The sequence below is a fragment of the Bison bison genome, unplaced genomic scaffold (genome assembly GCF_000754665.1).
Source record: "Bison bison bison isolate TAMUID 2011002044 unplaced genomic scaffold, Bison_UMD1.0 scf7180017864101, whole genome shotgun sequence".
NCBI lineage: Eukaryota > Metazoa > Chordata > Mammalia > Artiodactyla > Bovidae > Bison > Bison bison.
This window is the reverse complement of record NW_011494673.1, coordinates 2,088,825-2,107,021: the sequence shown is the minus strand read 5'-3', so window position 1 is coordinate 2,107,021 and position 18,197 is coordinate 2,088,825. Positions and strand designations below refer to the sequence as shown.

The following is an 18,197-nucleotide window of genomic DNA, read 5'->3' as shown; positions in this document are numbered from 1 at the left end:
CATTGGACCCACATTTGCACCAGCATCTTTGTGCTCCCAGAAACTCAGACAATCCAGGAGCTGGATTGCCCACCACAGAGAATCTGGCTAGAAGAAGATGTGACACTGGCCAAACACACCAAGGGCCAGAGCAACAATCAAAAAGCAGCAGATGAGGAAACAACAAAGTTTTCAAGAAAAACCTCAGTCATTTCCAGTGGTTTCGAATGTGCATTCTCTTTCCTAGATCCTCTGAAACACTTGAAGGCAGCGCTGGGACAGGAGCTGCCCCCCAACTAGGGCAGAGAGCAGCAGCCAAGCCCAGGGCAGTGGGTGAAGTGCTGGGAGGCCGTGGCTGGAGCAGTTGGGCCAGTTAGCGTGGGAGTGGAGGCAGTTTTCAACTGCAGAGGTGTGGACCCTAGAGTCTGGTCAAATTGCCAGGAATCTGTGAGGTTCCAGCTTTCAGCACCGCCCTAAGTCACCCACTAAGCTGAGTCCCGTCCAAGCTGACATGTCAGCCCTTTTACGGAGTCTGTGTTATGTGCTTCCTGGAAAATCAAACAGTGTACATCTCCTTTCAGAGAGCCACTAGCTCAGTTAAGCAATCTAGTAAGACCCTGGCAGCAGGGGAAGTCACTAATGAGAATAATGACTTACAGATCTGGAGCCTGTGGGCCTGGTCTGAGGCCCAGCATCGCTCTCCTGGGCTGTGTGTGTAACTCATGCAGGTCATTTCAGTGTGTCTGTTTTCTCATCCATTTAAGCAAACGCAGGAGGAGGGGTAGATAATATCACCTACTTCAGAGGTTGTTGTTATGATCAAATGGGATACACAGGTCCAAAGAAGGCCCGCTGATGTAGGCAGAAAGAGACACATGTGCTAAGTGCCACAGGAATTCATATGCTATGTCTACCGCCTGAGGACTAGAGAAGGCTGCGAGGAATACCTTGTCCTACCCATCTTCCCTCTGAACCTCAAACGCACATGCTCCCATCACCTCCTCACCTAAGAAAACTGTCCTGACCCTCCCTGTCCCCATCCTCAAAGTGGAATTGCTCCTTCCTGCTTCCCAATGTCAGTATCTGGGGATGCAGTTAATAAATATAGGGGAACTATAGTAGGACATCCTAATAGTTTGACATAAAGCTACATGTTGAGAACTAAAGTCATGAAAATGAAACCATAATCGTCATTAGTCATCTGCAATATGGGTCATTACTAAGAGATCACATTACTAAGAAATCACTGACATGCTTGAAAACACCCGACTCTAATCAAGGTGAATAAAATGTAACTAAAGGGAGCTGTAACCTAATCAGTTCAGTTCAGTTCAGTCGCTCAGTCATGGCCGACTCTTTGCAACCCCATGAATTGCAGCACGCCAGGCCTCCCTGTCCATCACCAACTCCCGGAGTTTACTCAGACTCACGTCCATCGAGTCAGTGATGCCATCCAGCCATCTCATCCTCTGTCTGTTTTAGCCTGTCTGAAAAATGTTGACTTAAAAATCATTATCTATAGGGTTTCTAAGTAGACTCTTGTTGTTGTTGTTTATTTGCTAAGTCATATCTGCCTCTTTTGCAACCCCATGGACTGTAGCTGGCCAGGCTCCTCTGTCCATGGGATTTCCCAGGCAAGAATACTTAAGTGGGTTGCTGTTTCCTTCTCCAGGGGATCTTCCCAACCCTAAGTAGAGTCTAGCAAAGGGGAAATTGCATAATCAGAAATATTCATGCCCATCCAGCTTTGCCCAACAGTAAGATGCTGGACCTGGTGGACAAAAAGAGCCTGGACACTAGAAAGCCAAGCTCTCACATGGAAGGGACAGTTAACCATACGGTTCCAGGATCCAGATGAAATTCATATAGCCTCTACCACCTTTTGTTCCAAAGCCTGAATCCCAAGAAAGCTTCTAATGAATTAATTTTCCCCGATACCTTAATACTAAGGGAAGGTACACTGGATAACAGGCACTGAACAGGTATTTATCACTATAGCTTTGCTCTTCTTATGTATGTTTTCTGACTATGAAAACAAATTGGAGAAGAATTCAGTTAAATCTTAGGCAACTGAACACATGCATCTATCTTTGATCTTTCCCAAATCCTCTGACATATATAGTAATTAAAAAAAAAAAGGCATAAAGCCACAGGACAAATTAAACAGCCACATCATTTTAGAAGGTAGAAAGCCAAAGAACAAGTAAGAACTGATATGCAGACCCTGGGAGCCAAATCCTGGATCCTGGGCCAACAACAAGGGGAAGTTATAAAGCACCTTGTTCTGCTCAACAGAACCCTTTAAAGGTGTGGGAGCTCGCACAGTGTGTTCTGAAAGGGGGTTGAAAGCGGCGCCACAAACAAGGGGTGGGTTGATAGTCTGCTTGTAAAGCAGTTACACCCCAGATACCGTTCTCTATCATGATAATGTTCTCCCCAACCCTGACAAAAGGCAGAGAGATTTATTTCCAGGAAAGTGTAGAACAGAGGGTTCCCTGGGTGGGAAGACACAGGGCCCCGTTGAACATACCTAACACACGGGCCAGAACAGTGGAGCCTAGCAGGACCCTCTCAGGCAGCAGAGTAGAAGATTCTTTTCTGGGGAACATGACCAGTGCAAGAGGAAGGACCAGGTTCCCCAGGGAAAAGGCCCAGACAGCTCACCCTACAGCAGTGGTTCTCAAATGGGGAAACAGGAAGTAAGGGGCAATATTGCCCCAAGGGAACACTTGGCAGTGTCTGGGACATTCTTGATCATCATGACTGGGGTGGGAAAGACAATAGGGATGCGCTCAACATCCTACAGTTCACGGGACAGCACCCACAACAAGCTGTCCAGCTCAAAATACAATGGTGCTAGGCTGAGAAACCCAGACCTTCAGTAAGGACCAGAGTCATCCAGGCCCATGTATACACAGAGCTTTCCACATTCTCCAGTGTCACTCTCATAAATATAATTAGACACTTGAGAAACTGCCACAAAAGGCAGAGACTAAAACAAAAGACTGTGGGAAAACAAAAATTTCAAAAACCTATCATTAATATCCTCAGAGACTTCTGGTGTTTGCTTTATGTAACTTTATCTCTTTGTTGTTAAGGTGTCTAATGGTTTAGGATGTCTATTTTCTTTGTGAATTGTACCTTTTATCATTAAAAATATTCATCTTTATTTAAAATAAATTTTTTCAAAAAGACAAAAAAAAAAAAATACCCTCAGAGAAATTAGAGAAGATACTCAAACCAAAAGAAAGCCAAGCCAAACTTAGAAAATGCTGAAGAAAAAAAGAAAGGCACATCCAAAGAACAGGAAAAGGTTCTGCTAGAATGACATTAAACAAACAAATAATAGTAAGGGTAAACTTGAGGAACTCTCCCAAAATAGAGCAAAAAGACACAGAAAGGGCAAATATAAGACAATTGTGACTCAGCTGGTAAAGAATCCACTTGCAACGCGGGAAACCTGGGTTCGATCCCTGGGTTGGGAAGATCCCCTGGAGAAGGGAAAGGCTACCCACTCCAGTATTTTGGCCTGGAGAATTCCATGGACTGTATAGTCCACGGGGTCACAAAGAGTCAGACACGACTGAGCGACTTTCAGAGAACCACCCCAAAGCTCCAATATCTAAAACCTGGAAGTTCTAGTGTAACAGAAGAGATTAACTGGAAGTGAAGAAATCAAAGAAATAAACCAGGAAAATTTCTCAGAACAGAAGGACACGAATCTCTGGAGTGAAAGGGCTCACAACAGTTGGCTGGACCCTAACCCAAAGACCATGAGTGTGAAACTCCAGAGAGGAAAACCAGGTTCTTGACAATGAATCCAGATCCAGATTGGGATCAGACTTTCTGACAGCAGAAACTGAAAGTGGAAGACAATGGAGCAATGCCTTTAAAGTTCTGAAGAAAAAAATGATTTCTAACCTATTTTCAAAACGTCAGTCAAGTATGATGGGAATAAAAACACATTCAAACACACAGGCAACAAAAAATTTGCCTACAACGCACCTTTTCTCAGGAAACTAATAAAATAGATGCTCTACCAAAATGAGGAACTAGACTATGCAGATAAGAAAAGTAAAAATAAGAATGTAATACATAAGATAGAGCCAAAGGGAATCCCAATAATGATGTAGGAAAATCCCAGGATGACAGCTGTGCAGCAGCTGGAGGCAACTAGCCCAGTCTGAAGCAGAACAGCAGGCTCATGGCAAAAGTCTCCCAGAAGAGACGGACAGAAGACTTGATACACTGGAATGCCTGGAAAGGCAAGTTCAGGATGAGACAGACATACAATGAAAACTTAGCAAGGGAAGAAGCAAAATAATTAGTAATTCCAGGGAAACAAAAAGTAGCACAAAGAAGGAAAAGTAATTATAGTACATTACATGGCTCAGCTGTGCTAACACAGCAGTAAGGATATAACGATGGGTCAATAATCAAACGAAAATGACCGTGTTGCTCCTGGGGATGGGTGGATGGGACGTGGAAGATACTCTGAAAGAGAGCTAAAGCCTCATCATTCCCAGTGTGAAGGCAACAGAGGATTTCTTTTACCAAAATAAACTGCTAAGAATTGAAAGTGCTTGCCTTGGGGGAGTGGAAGGACTTTTCTACAGAGAAGTGGAGAGGAATCTTTTGTTTTTCCATAACAGGATCTTATAGAACTGTTGACTCTTTAAAACTTAAGCCATTTGTATATATAACTTCAATAAAACAAAGCAACCTTTTTTTATAAATTGAAGGAAAACAGAATAAAGTATAAAGAAGTAAATTTCTAAAAACATTCACCATCACTACCTAGAGCCAACAGATTAACATTTTGACAATTTTGTACCAATTTTTTTCTTACACATTATACATATGTATGTTTTTCAAAGTTGTAATCATGCTACAGTTTTGATTCCTGCTTTTTCACACTTAAAATACCACCAGCCTTTTCATATATCTTCAAATATCTGCTCAAAGCAGTTTTTAATGGCTGTGATTACTCTAATACACACTATGCTATCATTTAACAAATCCCTTTTTACTATGCATTAATGTGTTTATATTTATCACTGTTATAAGTATCACTATGAATAACATCAGTTTATGTAAATCTTTGTGTACACTGAATGTTTCCCTGGCATAAATTCATAGAAATGGATCATTGAAAATGTAACTATCTTTGCCAAATTAACTTCCAAATGGACTGTATCAGTTTTTACTGAACTGATACAGTTCAGTACATAAAGCATCCTCTTCCCTGACTTCTGAATATCAATTTTTCTCATGTTCAATTTGATAAGTGAAAAAAGTTTTTATTTTCATATCTCTGCATATTGTGTGTCCATTGGCTATTGGCTTTTCTTCCTTGTGAGCTACTGGTTTATGGCTTGTGTCCATTTTTCCAATGAGACCACATGGTAAGTTAATCCCTCCACAGCCTTGTTTGTATCTGGATCTGTATGAATTAACACAAATCAGACCCATGGACCTGATGATGTGTGAATGCCTCAGTGAAATCAGGTTTCTATAAGTCTCAATGGCCCCACTGAGGGCTGAGCTCTCTGGGAGGCTCCAGGCAAGCAGCATGGCAGCCAGGCACCTCTATGACACTCCTCACACTCCTACCTTTTCTTGGCACATCCCATTTTCTGCTTTCATTTTGTCATATGGACTTCCCTGGTGGCTCAGGTGGTAAAGAATACACCTGCAATGCGCGAGACCTGGGTTCCATCCCTTGGTTGGGAAGATCCCCTGGAGAAGGGAAAGGCTACCCACTCCAGTATTCTGGCCTGGAGAATTCCATGGACTGCATAGTGGGACACGACTGAGCGACTTTCACTTTCACTTTCATAGTATACATCTTCTCTTTGCAATAGACTCTAAGCTCCTACAGAGGATGGATCTTTGTGTTCCTCATGTCACCTATATTTAACAGATACTCATGTACCTAAGGGTGTGGATGGTGGGAGGTGGGGGAGGATTATGAACACAGGCAGCAGGAGAACTGGAACACTGAGAGTAGAGGGCGACCAGCCCCGACCCCTTCTGCAGGCTTGGGTGAAGACTGCACCAGAAGTACGTGACCAGCAGGACTTCAGAAAGCGGTTTCTGGGGTTCAGGCAGAATGTTCGTGTAATGAAGACTGACATATACGAATAAAAAGGACAGGCAAAGGTTATTCAGCCACAAAAAGAAATGACATACGGGTATACTCCACAACATGAGTGAACTTTAAGAACATGATGCTAAGGGAAAGAAACCAGACACAGGGTTACATATTGTATGATTCCACTTGTATGAAATGGCCAGAACAGGCAAATCCGCAGGGACAAAAAGCAGATTAGTGGTTGCTAAAAGCTAGGGGGAGAGGAGAATGGAGAGTATTAGTAGGTACAGGGTTTCTTTGGGGAATGATGAGGATGTGTTCTGGAATTAAATAGTGGTGATTCAACTTTGTGAATATATAGAACCTGCTGAATATGAATAATACCTCAACTTTTAAAAAGGAAAGAGGAGTAAACTTATACATCAAGCAGTCTGGCCCACGGGAAACTTCTGAGGAATCGCTTTGTTCATAATACCAGCTTCCCTAGACTGATGCTTCCACAATGCCTGACCCAGCAGCAGGATGTCTGGGCTCCCCACCAACCTCCTGCTTTTAACAGAGGGACACCTAACATAAAACACACTTAAGGGATCCTAGAGATCCAGACTTGCTGGAGAACAGCACACATCGTGTCTTGTATTTTATCCAAATAGGCCTGGAAGCCTTTCTGCTAATGGCATCCATGAGTTAAGAAACGAGTTTTACTGTGCTTCAGTGGACACCTTACAATGACCTCCTATAACCTGTTTTTAAAGAACTTCAATAACATCCAGACAGATCAGAATCCCCTTTAAAATGAGCTGATGGAGGAGGTGTGAAGTCATGGGAAAAGTACTCTCCATGATTATCTTTCTGATGATCCCCTAAATCCAACACACACCTGGTTGTGAGCTGTGCTGAGTGTACCTGCCACTTGCAGCCTGCTCCTCCCTATTCCCAGGGCTTACAATCTGGGGGCTGAGTAAAGATTTACACAAGAATAAAATGAAATGCTAGACTAGAGCCTATAGATGATTTTCTCAGCTGAAATGCAAAGAAGGAGTTCAATCCTTAAGAGGGCTGGAGCCTCAGAGGAGGAGCTCATGGGATGCCTGGGACTCAGAAGGACCTTCTCACTTTCTGCAGACTGGATAAAGCCCAGAAATTCCCTCCTGCTGGACAAGGCCCCTGTCTAGAGACCGCAAGAAACCCTTTCACCTCCAGCCCTTCCCCATTCCTCCAGGGCCAGGGAGGCCACGAGAAACACCTTAATTAGGAACCCTTCATCAGCTAACTGGGAAGGACAGCTCTTTGAAAATTAGGCTGGGGTAAATGGAATTTTAATCAAGCTGGACAATAAGAATTAAATGCTTTCCCTCAGTGGCAGCTCTTACAGCGGGCACACTTGAGCCAACTCATTTATAATCCCAACCATTAGCTCATTTGAAAGAGGATGGTCTTTCTACACTGGAACAAGTTCTGAAAAAAAGAAAGAGCAAGAGAGAAAAAAAGAAGGAAGAAAGAAAGGAATGAAGGAGGAATTCAAAAGTGGGGGAAGGGAAGGGGAATGGAAGAGGAGGACACTTACACAGACAGCCATGGTCAGCCCGAAAAGTAATTACAGCTGAGAAGAGTGTCTGAGTAATGGCCTGTCCCAGTGACCTGCCTGGGGAGTTTCAACACAAAAGGATGTCATGCTACCTGTTGCTTTGTAACTGATTTAGCACAAACCGAACCAGCATTGTCCTCAGGGGCGGGCCTGTCACCTCCCAGAGTGCTAACCTCAGCTACAGTGAACACAGCAGGGCCTGAGCCTCAAATCTGTCTGGCTGCTTACAGTACAGGGGAGAACATGGCTTGACACTTGGGTTTCATCAAAGTATACTCATGGAACCTACTGTGTCCACACCCTGGGCCAGACAGCAGACCACTGGAGCCAAGGGCAGCTTAAGAAGTTCTGCTTCTGTTTTCTGCTGCTGATATTGCCTCGGCCCCATCTCCACCAGACAAGTGAGGAAGGCGGCACCACTGCCTGAATGATTCAATTCATTCCAACATATACAGAGCGTCCCAACTGCATGTAAAGAACTAGAGATGAGGGTGTATGTAGGCGTGTTTGGATGGATAGGGGTTAAAAGATGAGTAAGCTATGTACTGCACTCTGGAGACAATGTGTAAGTAGAGCAGGTATACAGCACGTGTGTGTATGTGTGTGTGTATACACAAGTGTTGGGGGAGAGGAGGTGGCTTGCTATGAGGAGATACATGACGTTCACAGTTATTCATTAATGGTGGCTCTGATACTTCAGTTGTATCCGAATGACCTGGAGGGCCTGTTATACCAGAGTTGTCCCGGATTTTCTGATTCAGGAGGTCTGGGTTGAAGCCTGAGTCTGGATGCCTAAACAAATTCTCAGGAGACACATGTTGGCTCGAGGACCACATTTGAGAATCAGTGTAGTTTAATTCAAGGCGTTCCCAAGTGGCGCTAGTGATAAAGAACCCACCTGCCAACGCAGGAGACGTAAGAGATTCGGGTTTGATCCCTGGGTCAGAAAGATCCCCTGGAGGAGGGTGTGGCAACCCACTCCAGTATTCTTGCCTGGAGAATCCCATGGACAGAGGAGCCTGGCGGCTATAGTCCCTAGGGTTGCAAAGAGTCGGACACGACTGAAGCAACTTGGCATGCACGCACATAGTAATTCAAACCCTTGCTGAGCATTGAGTACATGTAAGAATCCAACCTGGCACTTTCTTCACCTAAAATCGACCTGGAGAATCCTAGGCAGCTTAGCTCTTAGGAGCAGTTCATTGCTTGGGAAGGACAGAACCCAGCCCCCTCTGCGCCCCCTGATGAACAGGCACCTACTCCCTTGCCCCTTGTGCTGAACTGTGAGCTTCTAGCGGCAGGGCCTGACCTGTCTTGTAAGCCCCGCCCCTGGCACAGGTACCGGTGGCCCAGACTGGTGCTCAAGGAATGTTTGCTGACTGAGTGAATGAATGTTTTCATCCAGTCCTGGCAGCCTCAGTGGCGGGATGCAGCCCAGGCTGTGGGATGTGGGAGCTGAGGTGGTGCCAACGGGATACTCAGGAAGGCAGGCAAAATGAGGCGCGGGTGGCAGAGGGAGCACATCCAGGGCATACCCAATGGAAGAGGGACAAACAGGTTGAAAACAGCAATTTTTACCTAAATAAGAAAACCCCTAAAGGGAGAAGAGAAAAGCCTGGGGCAGCCCCTATGGGATGGAAAAGACACCTGCCATTTGCTGGCTGTCACGGCCCTGCCCAGTTGCCGCTGCACACGTACTCCAGTCAAGTCAGGGCTGGCAGGCGAGCGGGGGTGGCAACACAAAGGGGGCCCAAGCACAGCCCGGTCCTCCTTCCCGGGAAGAGGCGACACAGGCACCGGCACGAAGCTTCTTCCACAGCCTCACTGGCAGTGCAGCCTCCGCTACCACACAAGGGACGGCCTCTTTCAGCAAGAATGGAAGTTAATGAACACATGAAGAAAACGCCCTTAATCTCCCAGGTGGGGGTGCGGCGGGGGTCTCCTTAAGGGCCATTTCAGCAGCAGCCCCTGGTGTCCCAACTATAGATACCATCCCACCCACTCTTTCAACCAGAAAAGCAACAGGCCTGGAATACACTGTTAAATGAAATCGCAACGGAGTGTACATGATGTAGAGGAGACATATAACACCGTCGAGCTGATTCACGTGAGCGATTTAACATGAAGAACCCAGGCCTTGGAGTTGGGCGGTCTGGCCCGCAACCTTCGTTTTGCCTTTTATCAGCTGTTATGGTATGAACAAGTTACTTAACTTCCCTGACCCTGCACAGGAGACAGTGGCAACCGGCTTTCTTCACTCACAGAGCAGGTGAGAGGCCTCATGGAGGCATGACATGAAGCATGCTTTGTACCCTGTAAGAATACCATTCAATGACAAGGGTGTCATTATTGAAGCCCAGAGTCCACCCTCAGTCTGGAAAGGGCTGGCTTGTGTGGGGATGGGGACAAGAGGCAGCTAGGCCTCTACTCAGTCACTTGAAATGAAAGAGCAGGCCCTTCCCCCATGTTCTGCTCTTTCTATTAAAATCAACAAGCAACGCAGCACCAGATTAATATCTCTCTAATTACTAAGCTGTCGCTTACCAGGTGAAAAACTCCATAATTTAGTACTCATCCCTACTCCACATGTTGACACTGAGAGCAGGGATCTGGGGTACCATAAAAAGACACATTTGGGACACCCCATGCCTGCACTCCATGCTCTTCCTCTCTATCCAGAATATCAGTTCTCCGTGCACCTCTGCCTGTGTCACCTCATTTAGTCCATTGCTTCTCAAGCTTTCACTCCACAGGAGAGAAAAGAGATATATGTTCAGCACACAGTGGGTGGGGTAGAGGGGCCCTGGGGTAAGTGACTGAGGTCAGGCTGATTGAGCTGGAAGGGACAACTTGAGCCCAGGGCTGTCCATCCTAGGCCCCACCCAGCTGCCTTGAGGCTGAGAAAAATCCCTTACTTGGCAGCTGGAAAGCTCTGATTTAATAATCCCCATTTTACAGATAAGGAAACTGAGGTTTTGAGAGGTCAAGACCCTTGTTGAGAAGTGGATCCTGGCAGTCCAATGTGGGGGCCCACCATTGTAACCAGCCTACTGTGCCGCCTTCTATCTCTTCCTGCAAGCCAACAACTTCCAAAAGCTTGTCTGGACCACCTCCTCTCAGCTGGGACCATGTGGCACTTGGTTTCACACGTGGAGTGTTCCCTATTGCATAGGTGGACCTTTATGCCATCTGATCCCCCTTTTCTCCTCCCCCAGACGACTGACACACAGAGCCAGCCCTGAATCAACATCAGCTGAACTGAACTGGGGTGAAACCCCCAAAGCTGGCCTGGACCATCGTCACAGACTGAGTGCCAGGCCATTTGGGACCATCTCTAATCCTGATGGAACCCTGCAAGGTGGCCATTATCTCCCCACTTTATAGGGAGGGAAGAAGCTGGGCTGCCTGACGCTCTCACAGAGAGAGGAGGAGCGGGATTCAAAGATGTTCCAGACAATTCAATACCCATACATTTACTGCCAAGCCGCCTCCTCCCCAGGGGATTTGAGACTGCGAAGCCTCAGGAAAGATGCTTGAGACGGCATTGGGGGACAGACCCACAGGTGATACTAAAGGCCCCCAGGGTCCGAAAGAGGGGATAACACTATTGGCCTGCTGCTTACCTACATGCCTGTCACTCCTTTGAAACTTAAGAGACTCCTACTAAATTTAAAAATCTTTTTTTCCCAAGAAAGGGGGTATGCCAGAAGCTCTTATTTAAGAGCAATAACCCTAGTCTTTGGTTAAGCTTTTAGCAGAAATGGGTTGACAGCCAAATGGGAATCAACTCAATTTAAGAAATATTCATTGGAGGCTTACCATGCACCAGACACGGGGCTAAGAGCTGGAAACGTGGTGGAGAAAAAGAAATACAGTTGCCTGTCCTCACAGAGCTTAGAGGGAATGGAGCCAGACCTGCAGGCAGCAGATCTGGAAGGACTGAACTCAGGAGGGCTGGGAGACCCGGGGAAGGGCTCTGACGGCTCGCCACGGCCAGCCTGCCACCGTGCGCAGCCTCCCTGGCTGGGTCTCCCCTCGCTTCCTCGTGCAAAGCAGCTGTCTGCCAGAAACTAAAAGAGGAACAGCAAACTGCTGAGGGCAAGGAAAGCTGCTCCTTGACCCAAGCATGCCAAATTAGGGCAAAATCAAGCCCTCTGACTGAAAAGAAATTCAGCTGAGGCGCACAAATTTTAAAGACATGTGTGGTCTTGGGCTTAGCTTCTTTGTAACAGCCCCTCTTTCCTCCTCCTTGTATATTGCTATTCTGTATCTGAGGCCTCTCAGTAGTACCAGCTGCTGCCAACACATGTGTCATTGCTAGAAACTGATAGCCCCATGGAGAGTGGCTCTGTTTTGTGTTGTTTTAATACCATTAGGGCTCATCTCTTGAAACCCCAAATTCCACAACAAAACCGCAAACACCCAGCTCCCCATAAGGCCTCCGACCCCTGAGCTTTAAAGCAGTGCTTCCCACCTTTTTCACATCCTGGCACACAGAGAAAGGACCGCATCTGCTCAGCTCCCTGGAGGCTGCACACTGCCCCGCCCCCCCAGAGCCGAGCGGATGCTATTTGGGCACACCTGTAACACCATTCCTGATACACCTGCTGCGGAGCTTTGGTTCCCAGAGCGTAAATGTCACCAAACTTCAAGAGAATCATGACAGAAGTGAAGCCAGATGGATCAGAGGACCACATCCCAAACCCGTATCAGAGTCCCAAGCCAGGGGACACAGGACCTTTGGCCACTGCAAAGGCTTTGGAGCCAAAAAAGGCCATCCACCTTCCCCAGACGGAGGTGGAAACCAGCATTCCCTATGATGCAGTGCAGGCTAGAGATATAAATAGCTTCTAAAAAGGTTAGCAAAATGCAGAGATGACAAATCTACAGTAGGTTACTAAGGGAAACCAGGGTGCTCAGTGCCAGCATCTCACCTGTTGTGGCTGATGTCTGAAAGGGACACTGCCGCTCCTCTCAAACTCTGCTCCCTGGCCCCTCAGGACGAGTGAGGGGGTACAGGGACCTGGAGGCCTGGTGATGAGAGTAGGCACTTCCTGAGTCCCACTGATCTTCCCCACAGACCCCTCCAAACTAAGGAAAACCTTTCTCTGGGTCTGGTTTTCACAAGCACACTCCCTCAACTCCCTCAGCAGGGAAGAGTCCACCTCAGAAGGTTTCTTGAGGATGCTGGCCTGAAGGCAGGAGCTGTTCCATGAGTGGCGATTCCCTGGGCTTTCCCCTCCCCCTTCCCGTGACCCTGGGCCCTTGGGTGCTGCCCAAGGAAACACTGAAGGCGGGGCATTTCAGAAGGCGGGGCATTCCCAGGCTGCCGGCCCTGGAGATTCCCTTCTGGAAGGGAAGTGCTTTCCTGGGCACCCAGAGGGCTTGAAGGGAGCCACAGCTTCTGGGTTACGACAAGAAAGAAACAGACCTTGCCTGTCCCTGATCCAACCCCCGGGGACACCTGAGCTAAGGTATTTATAGCTCTCCTGTATGCATCCTTGAACTTGTGTGTGTTCAAGTTAACACATATAGCAACAGTACACCCCAAAGCACACATATGGATGTGTACGCACTGAGGCAGTGACTAAATCTGGAACTCTCGGGAACCCAAACTCAGCCCCAACACACACCCTCTTGAGTGTGGGTATTCCGGGACCTGGGATAAACTGGGCATCTGTCCTTCCCTCTTCAAGGTATCAAGTTCTGCCTTCCTGCCAAGGATTAAGAGATCAGCCGGGTGCTGGAGAGCAGCTTGCCAGGCAGCTCCCACCAGCTCATCTGCCAGAGCCCTTTCCACTTCCCCCAAGCTCCCTGTACAGAGGCAGGAGGGAAAAATCTCACCCTCTAGCCCCTCTGTGAGCAGACAGAGGGGCTGCAGAGCCAACCTCAGAGCCCTGAAAGCTGGGCAAGAAAGGAGAAGCACTGCAGAGGCCCAGGCCAGAAGCCAGACCCTCCAGCAGGCCCCAGGGAGGAGGAGGGAGTGTCCTCAACTTCCACTCTGAAAAGCTTGGCAGTAAAATATTGGGCCTGCTCCTGGGCCACCCAGGGTCTTGGCCCAGAGAGGGGGGCTTCCCTTTGGCCTAACACTGGTGGTATTGAGGGATGTGCCCAGGCAGAGCGCGTGACCAGACTAACACTGCCCATCACACTCACGTTCTCTCTCTCCCTGCCAGCAGCAGAGGTGAAGGGGGAAACTGCCAGCTCTGGAAGGCAAGAGGTCATCTGCTACAGCCACCTCTTGAATTGTTCTAATATGTTCTTTAATATATAAATTGGGCAATTGGGCTTTGAACTCGACTGGGGTCAAAGAGGGGACCCAATGGGACTTCCCTGGTGTTCCAGTGGTTAGGACTCCATGCTGCCAATGCACAGGGCTTAGGTTCGATCCCTGGTTGGAGAACCAAGATCCCACATGCCAAACAGGGCAGCTAAAAAATAAAAATTAATAATTTTTTTTTAAGAGGGAACCCAAGAGTAGGTGCCCAGACTAGGAGTCCCAACCAACCCGGGGAAGGTGCTGTTGCTATGACTCAAATACAGAGAGCACCCAAGTATACAAGTGAACAGCATACTTTATTTTTCAAAACTTTTTATATTTTTTTCTGGCCTCAGGTAGGATCTTAGTTCCTCAACCAGGGATCAAACCTGGGCCCCCTGCATTGGAAGTGCAGAATCCAAACCACTGAACCACCAGGGAAGTACCCCAAGTGAACATCTGAAAGTGCTGAGTTCCTTCCCCATCCCAACCTACCTCCTAAAGTAGCATCAACTGAAACCTACATATCCCACTTGGTTCTCAAATTCTACACTGAACTCTTCATTTTGCTAAGAGTTCTATCATTGGGGATGTAGGTTCTGATCGAGAAAGGAAAACCATCTGACACAACAGGGCATTTAGAGAAGGGAGCATTCAACTGTGTCCATGTACCCATGGGGTACATGTGATGGGGACTGTGGGAATTCTGAAGGACAAAGTTGGCACCATGGCTCCACTCAAAAGGCTCTAGGATCTGGCATCCTAGTGGAATTTCTATCAACTCCAAGTATAACATGCTGCCCTCTTCCACCTGCGACCCCTTCACCCCACAAAACTGCCCACAGTGGAGCACAGTAATTTCTCCAAATATTTATTACACATCTACTATTATGAATGAAGGACAGTGTCAGCTGCTTTTCTACACATTAAACAATTTAAGTTGGCCTACAACACTGCAGTGCAGATTTTAATTATCTACATTCTTACTAGATCACAAAGAAGGTTAATAATGTGGTAAGAATCACAAGAACAGTTCAGCCAAGTAGAGATCTGGGCCCACGCTAATTTGGTTCCAAAGCCCATGGGCTTTTTTCTGGTGCCCATTAGACTTTAAAATTTCTCTATATATGTATATGTGTTTCTTGATCACTATTATTATTGTAAGATTAACCTGATATCAATTCATAAAGGCATGAGGCCTTAATGTCCAAGTATAACACAAGTACCTCCTATATAACACACATGGCATCTAATTCAAACACTTTCACTTATGCTGTCATTGGCCATGGCAGATCCCTCTCTTAAATTTATTCTTTGTAGCCCCCAGGTGCTTAGTGCAGGGCTAGGTATCATAGAGTTGCAAAGAGTGGGATATGACTGAAGAGCCTGAGCACAGACACACACAGGTACAAAGTGGGCACTCATTTAATCTCATTGAGGATTATGTCGCTAAGACTGCTTATTAGTAATAAATGCTTGGATGCTGAAAGATGAACTATTGCCAAGAAAAGTCTTAGACACTGGGAGAAACACCAAGGGGGCCTAGTCCACCTCTTGGTCAACAGAATAGGTGATCCACCGATGGGTAAAAACAGTAAACTTTAATCACTAATAGGTTGATCCCACTAGGTATACAGCTTACAATCTCCACTGGACAGAGCAGTTGACTCTTTGGACCTGGGTTCTTTCCTCTACAGGACTGGCATATAACCCCCAAACAGAGAACAGCTGTGAAGATTCCAGGGACCATGTCTAGAGACATACAAGCAACCCAATCAACCCAGGTGGTATCTCAGCACCTCCCATGGCTTCCTGTGTATATAACCACCTCTAACTAGGGCAGATTCAGACCCATGTCCTAACCCCAGCAACACCCTTCAGCAGTTGTGTGACCTTAGATCAGCGACCTAGCTTCTTTAGGCCCCTTTCCTCATCTGCAAAGATAGTGGATTACCTATCTCATGGGGTTGTTTAGTGGAGAAGATATAATATTTGCATGTGGATGTCCCTGGCCTGATATGTACGATAGAAGAAAGTCAGCAAATATTAGTCACATTTGAATGTGCACAGAACAGCTCTGACAGATACACGTCCTGTTGAACAGGGCTTGTGGTCAAAAAACAGTCATGGTGACAAGTAACAAAGAAAAGGGAAGAGGCACTAGTGAGAGAAGTTAAAATTAGAGACAATCCTTAAAAACCTCTCTCCTTTCAACCAATAATTTCAACCTGTTGTTTACCAGCTGTACTTCTTAAACATTGGTCTTATTTGATTGAATGGGTTCTGCCTCTTGCCGTCCATGACAGAAGGAGTAGCTACAAGGCAGGTAATGAAAAGCGGCCCTGGAAAACTAAGAACTGGTTATACTGGGACTTCCCCAGTGGTCCAGAGGTTAAGACTTTGCCTTCCAATGCAGGGAGTGCAGGTTCTATCTCTGATCAGGAGCTAAGACCCCATATGCCTCCAGGCAAAAAAACAAAATATAAAACAGAGCAATACTGTAACAAATTCAATAAAGACTTCAAAAGTCGTCCACATCAAAAAAAAAAAAAAAATCTAAAAAGAACCGGTTATACTGACCTGGGTCAGTTTGGTGAGAGGGGGTGGCCTTAGGCACCTCTCTCTGCCAACAGTCTCTCTTTTGAGACTACTCTATAGAGTCTATTCTAACAGTCTCTCTCAGAGGCTCCACTAACTTCACAGTACAGAAACCAGAGGTCACATTGAGGTGCCCCCCGAGAAGACCTTTTCCAGAATCTAACCTTATACTACAATTCTGAAACCCAGATCTAGATGAGTTACAAAGAAAACCTCCTCTTTATTGACCAAGTATGTGCCAGACTCAACGCTAAGGATCTAGCATACAATATACGCCCAGGGGAACGGTCTGAATTTTTTACGCCCCATCTTACGCATAAGGAAGCTGCGCTGTTGGGTATTCCCTACAGACTCTCTCTAAGGCCCTCAACCGCCCACTCGTCCTGAAGAACTCAAGTCAGGATGACACATAGAAACTTCCACCTGAATTTTCAGGTCTAATCACAGGGCTGGATTTTGCAAAACTTCATCACACATCTTAGGCCCACAGCAAAAGTGGGTTTGGGAAAAGGGTGGAGCTGGGACAGAGTCAGAAAGGAGACTTCAATCCTTCAGAAGCCACCTCTACTTTGCCAATAATGGTTAGAGACTGACAGGAGGAGGGTGCATTTCCTTTCTGCACAGTGATCTCTACCAAAGAAAACCCAGACAAAGTCACCTGGCCTTCCTAGGGAACAACAACAACAAAAGCTCTTCCTCCAAGGTTCAGGCTGAACTCCTAACCCTTCCTTCCTCTCCCTGACCCAGGGAGTGGCTGGATGGTTGTTGTTTCTTTTCTTTTTTTCCCTGTGGTCCTCAGTAACACCACAAATTACGTTTCCAGGGACTTGAGTCCCAGAGTGCAATGATGTTGTAATAAACATAACCAGGACCAAATGCCTTCCCATCATATTAGATGATGCCATTTCCCACCAATCAGGCTCCTCGGGCAGGCAGACCACTCACCAATGAGGGACCAGACAAAGGCTGTGAGGGGAGACCTGGTCATCTGCAACTAAAAATAAGGGCGCTTCAGGATTGGCTGCTGCCACTTTGCAACAGGAGTTGGGACCCACACACCAGGCACCACACAGGAGGCACACACAGGCAAAAACTTTCAGCCCAGGGGTTCACATGGGGTGGGCTGGTCTGCCTTTGTTGCTGAGGTTTTATCTTTTTCCCAATGTGCTGACTCAAAGAAATACTCGATCCAGAGGGACCCTCGCAGACACACCCTCGCTCCTAGACACCTCAGTTTCTAAAGGCTCTTCACGATCATCCTAAATTGGGGAAAGGAAGGGGGGTGTTGGCCAGGGCCAAGACACTCACCTGTCCCGCTGTGTCATAGAGTCCCAGGAGGTACTGCTTGCCCCCCACGGTGACGCTGACTGCAAGGGCAGAAGTGGGGGCGGGGAGAGAAGCTCAATTACCTAGACTCTGGGGCAATTCTGTTCCCCACCAGGACCCTCCCCTCCCAAACCAGCGCTCGCAGGCGGGAGCTCCCAGGGAGATGCCACTCCTTTTCCCAGGCTCACAGTGAAGTGGGGGTGAGGCTGGGATGAAGTGGCCCCCAGCTGCCCACTCCCTTCTCCCGAGTCCCGTAGCCACGTTTCCCCCTCGGGGTTTGACTGTTGGGAAGGCGACTGTAGGAAGGTCAAGGAGGTCGGCCCGGAGCACCGAGGGGGTTGGGAAGTGCCGGG

At 47.1% G+C, this 18,197-nt stretch overlaps 1 protein-coding gene across 1 annotated transcript in view; it reads right to left on the bottom strand.

Moving 5' to 3' along the window:
* RHOQ (ras homolog family member Q) overlaps nt 1-18,197 on the bottom strand; it is a 40,951-nt gene that overhangs the window by 21,476 nt on the left and 1,278 nt on the right. Inside the window, exon 2 of the mRNA XM_010838654.1 lies at nt 17,827-17,918. Coding sequence (XP_010836956.1) covers nt 17,827-17,918 — 92 coding nt within the window. The remainder of the gene's footprint in view (nt 1-17,826; nt 17,919-18,197) is intronic.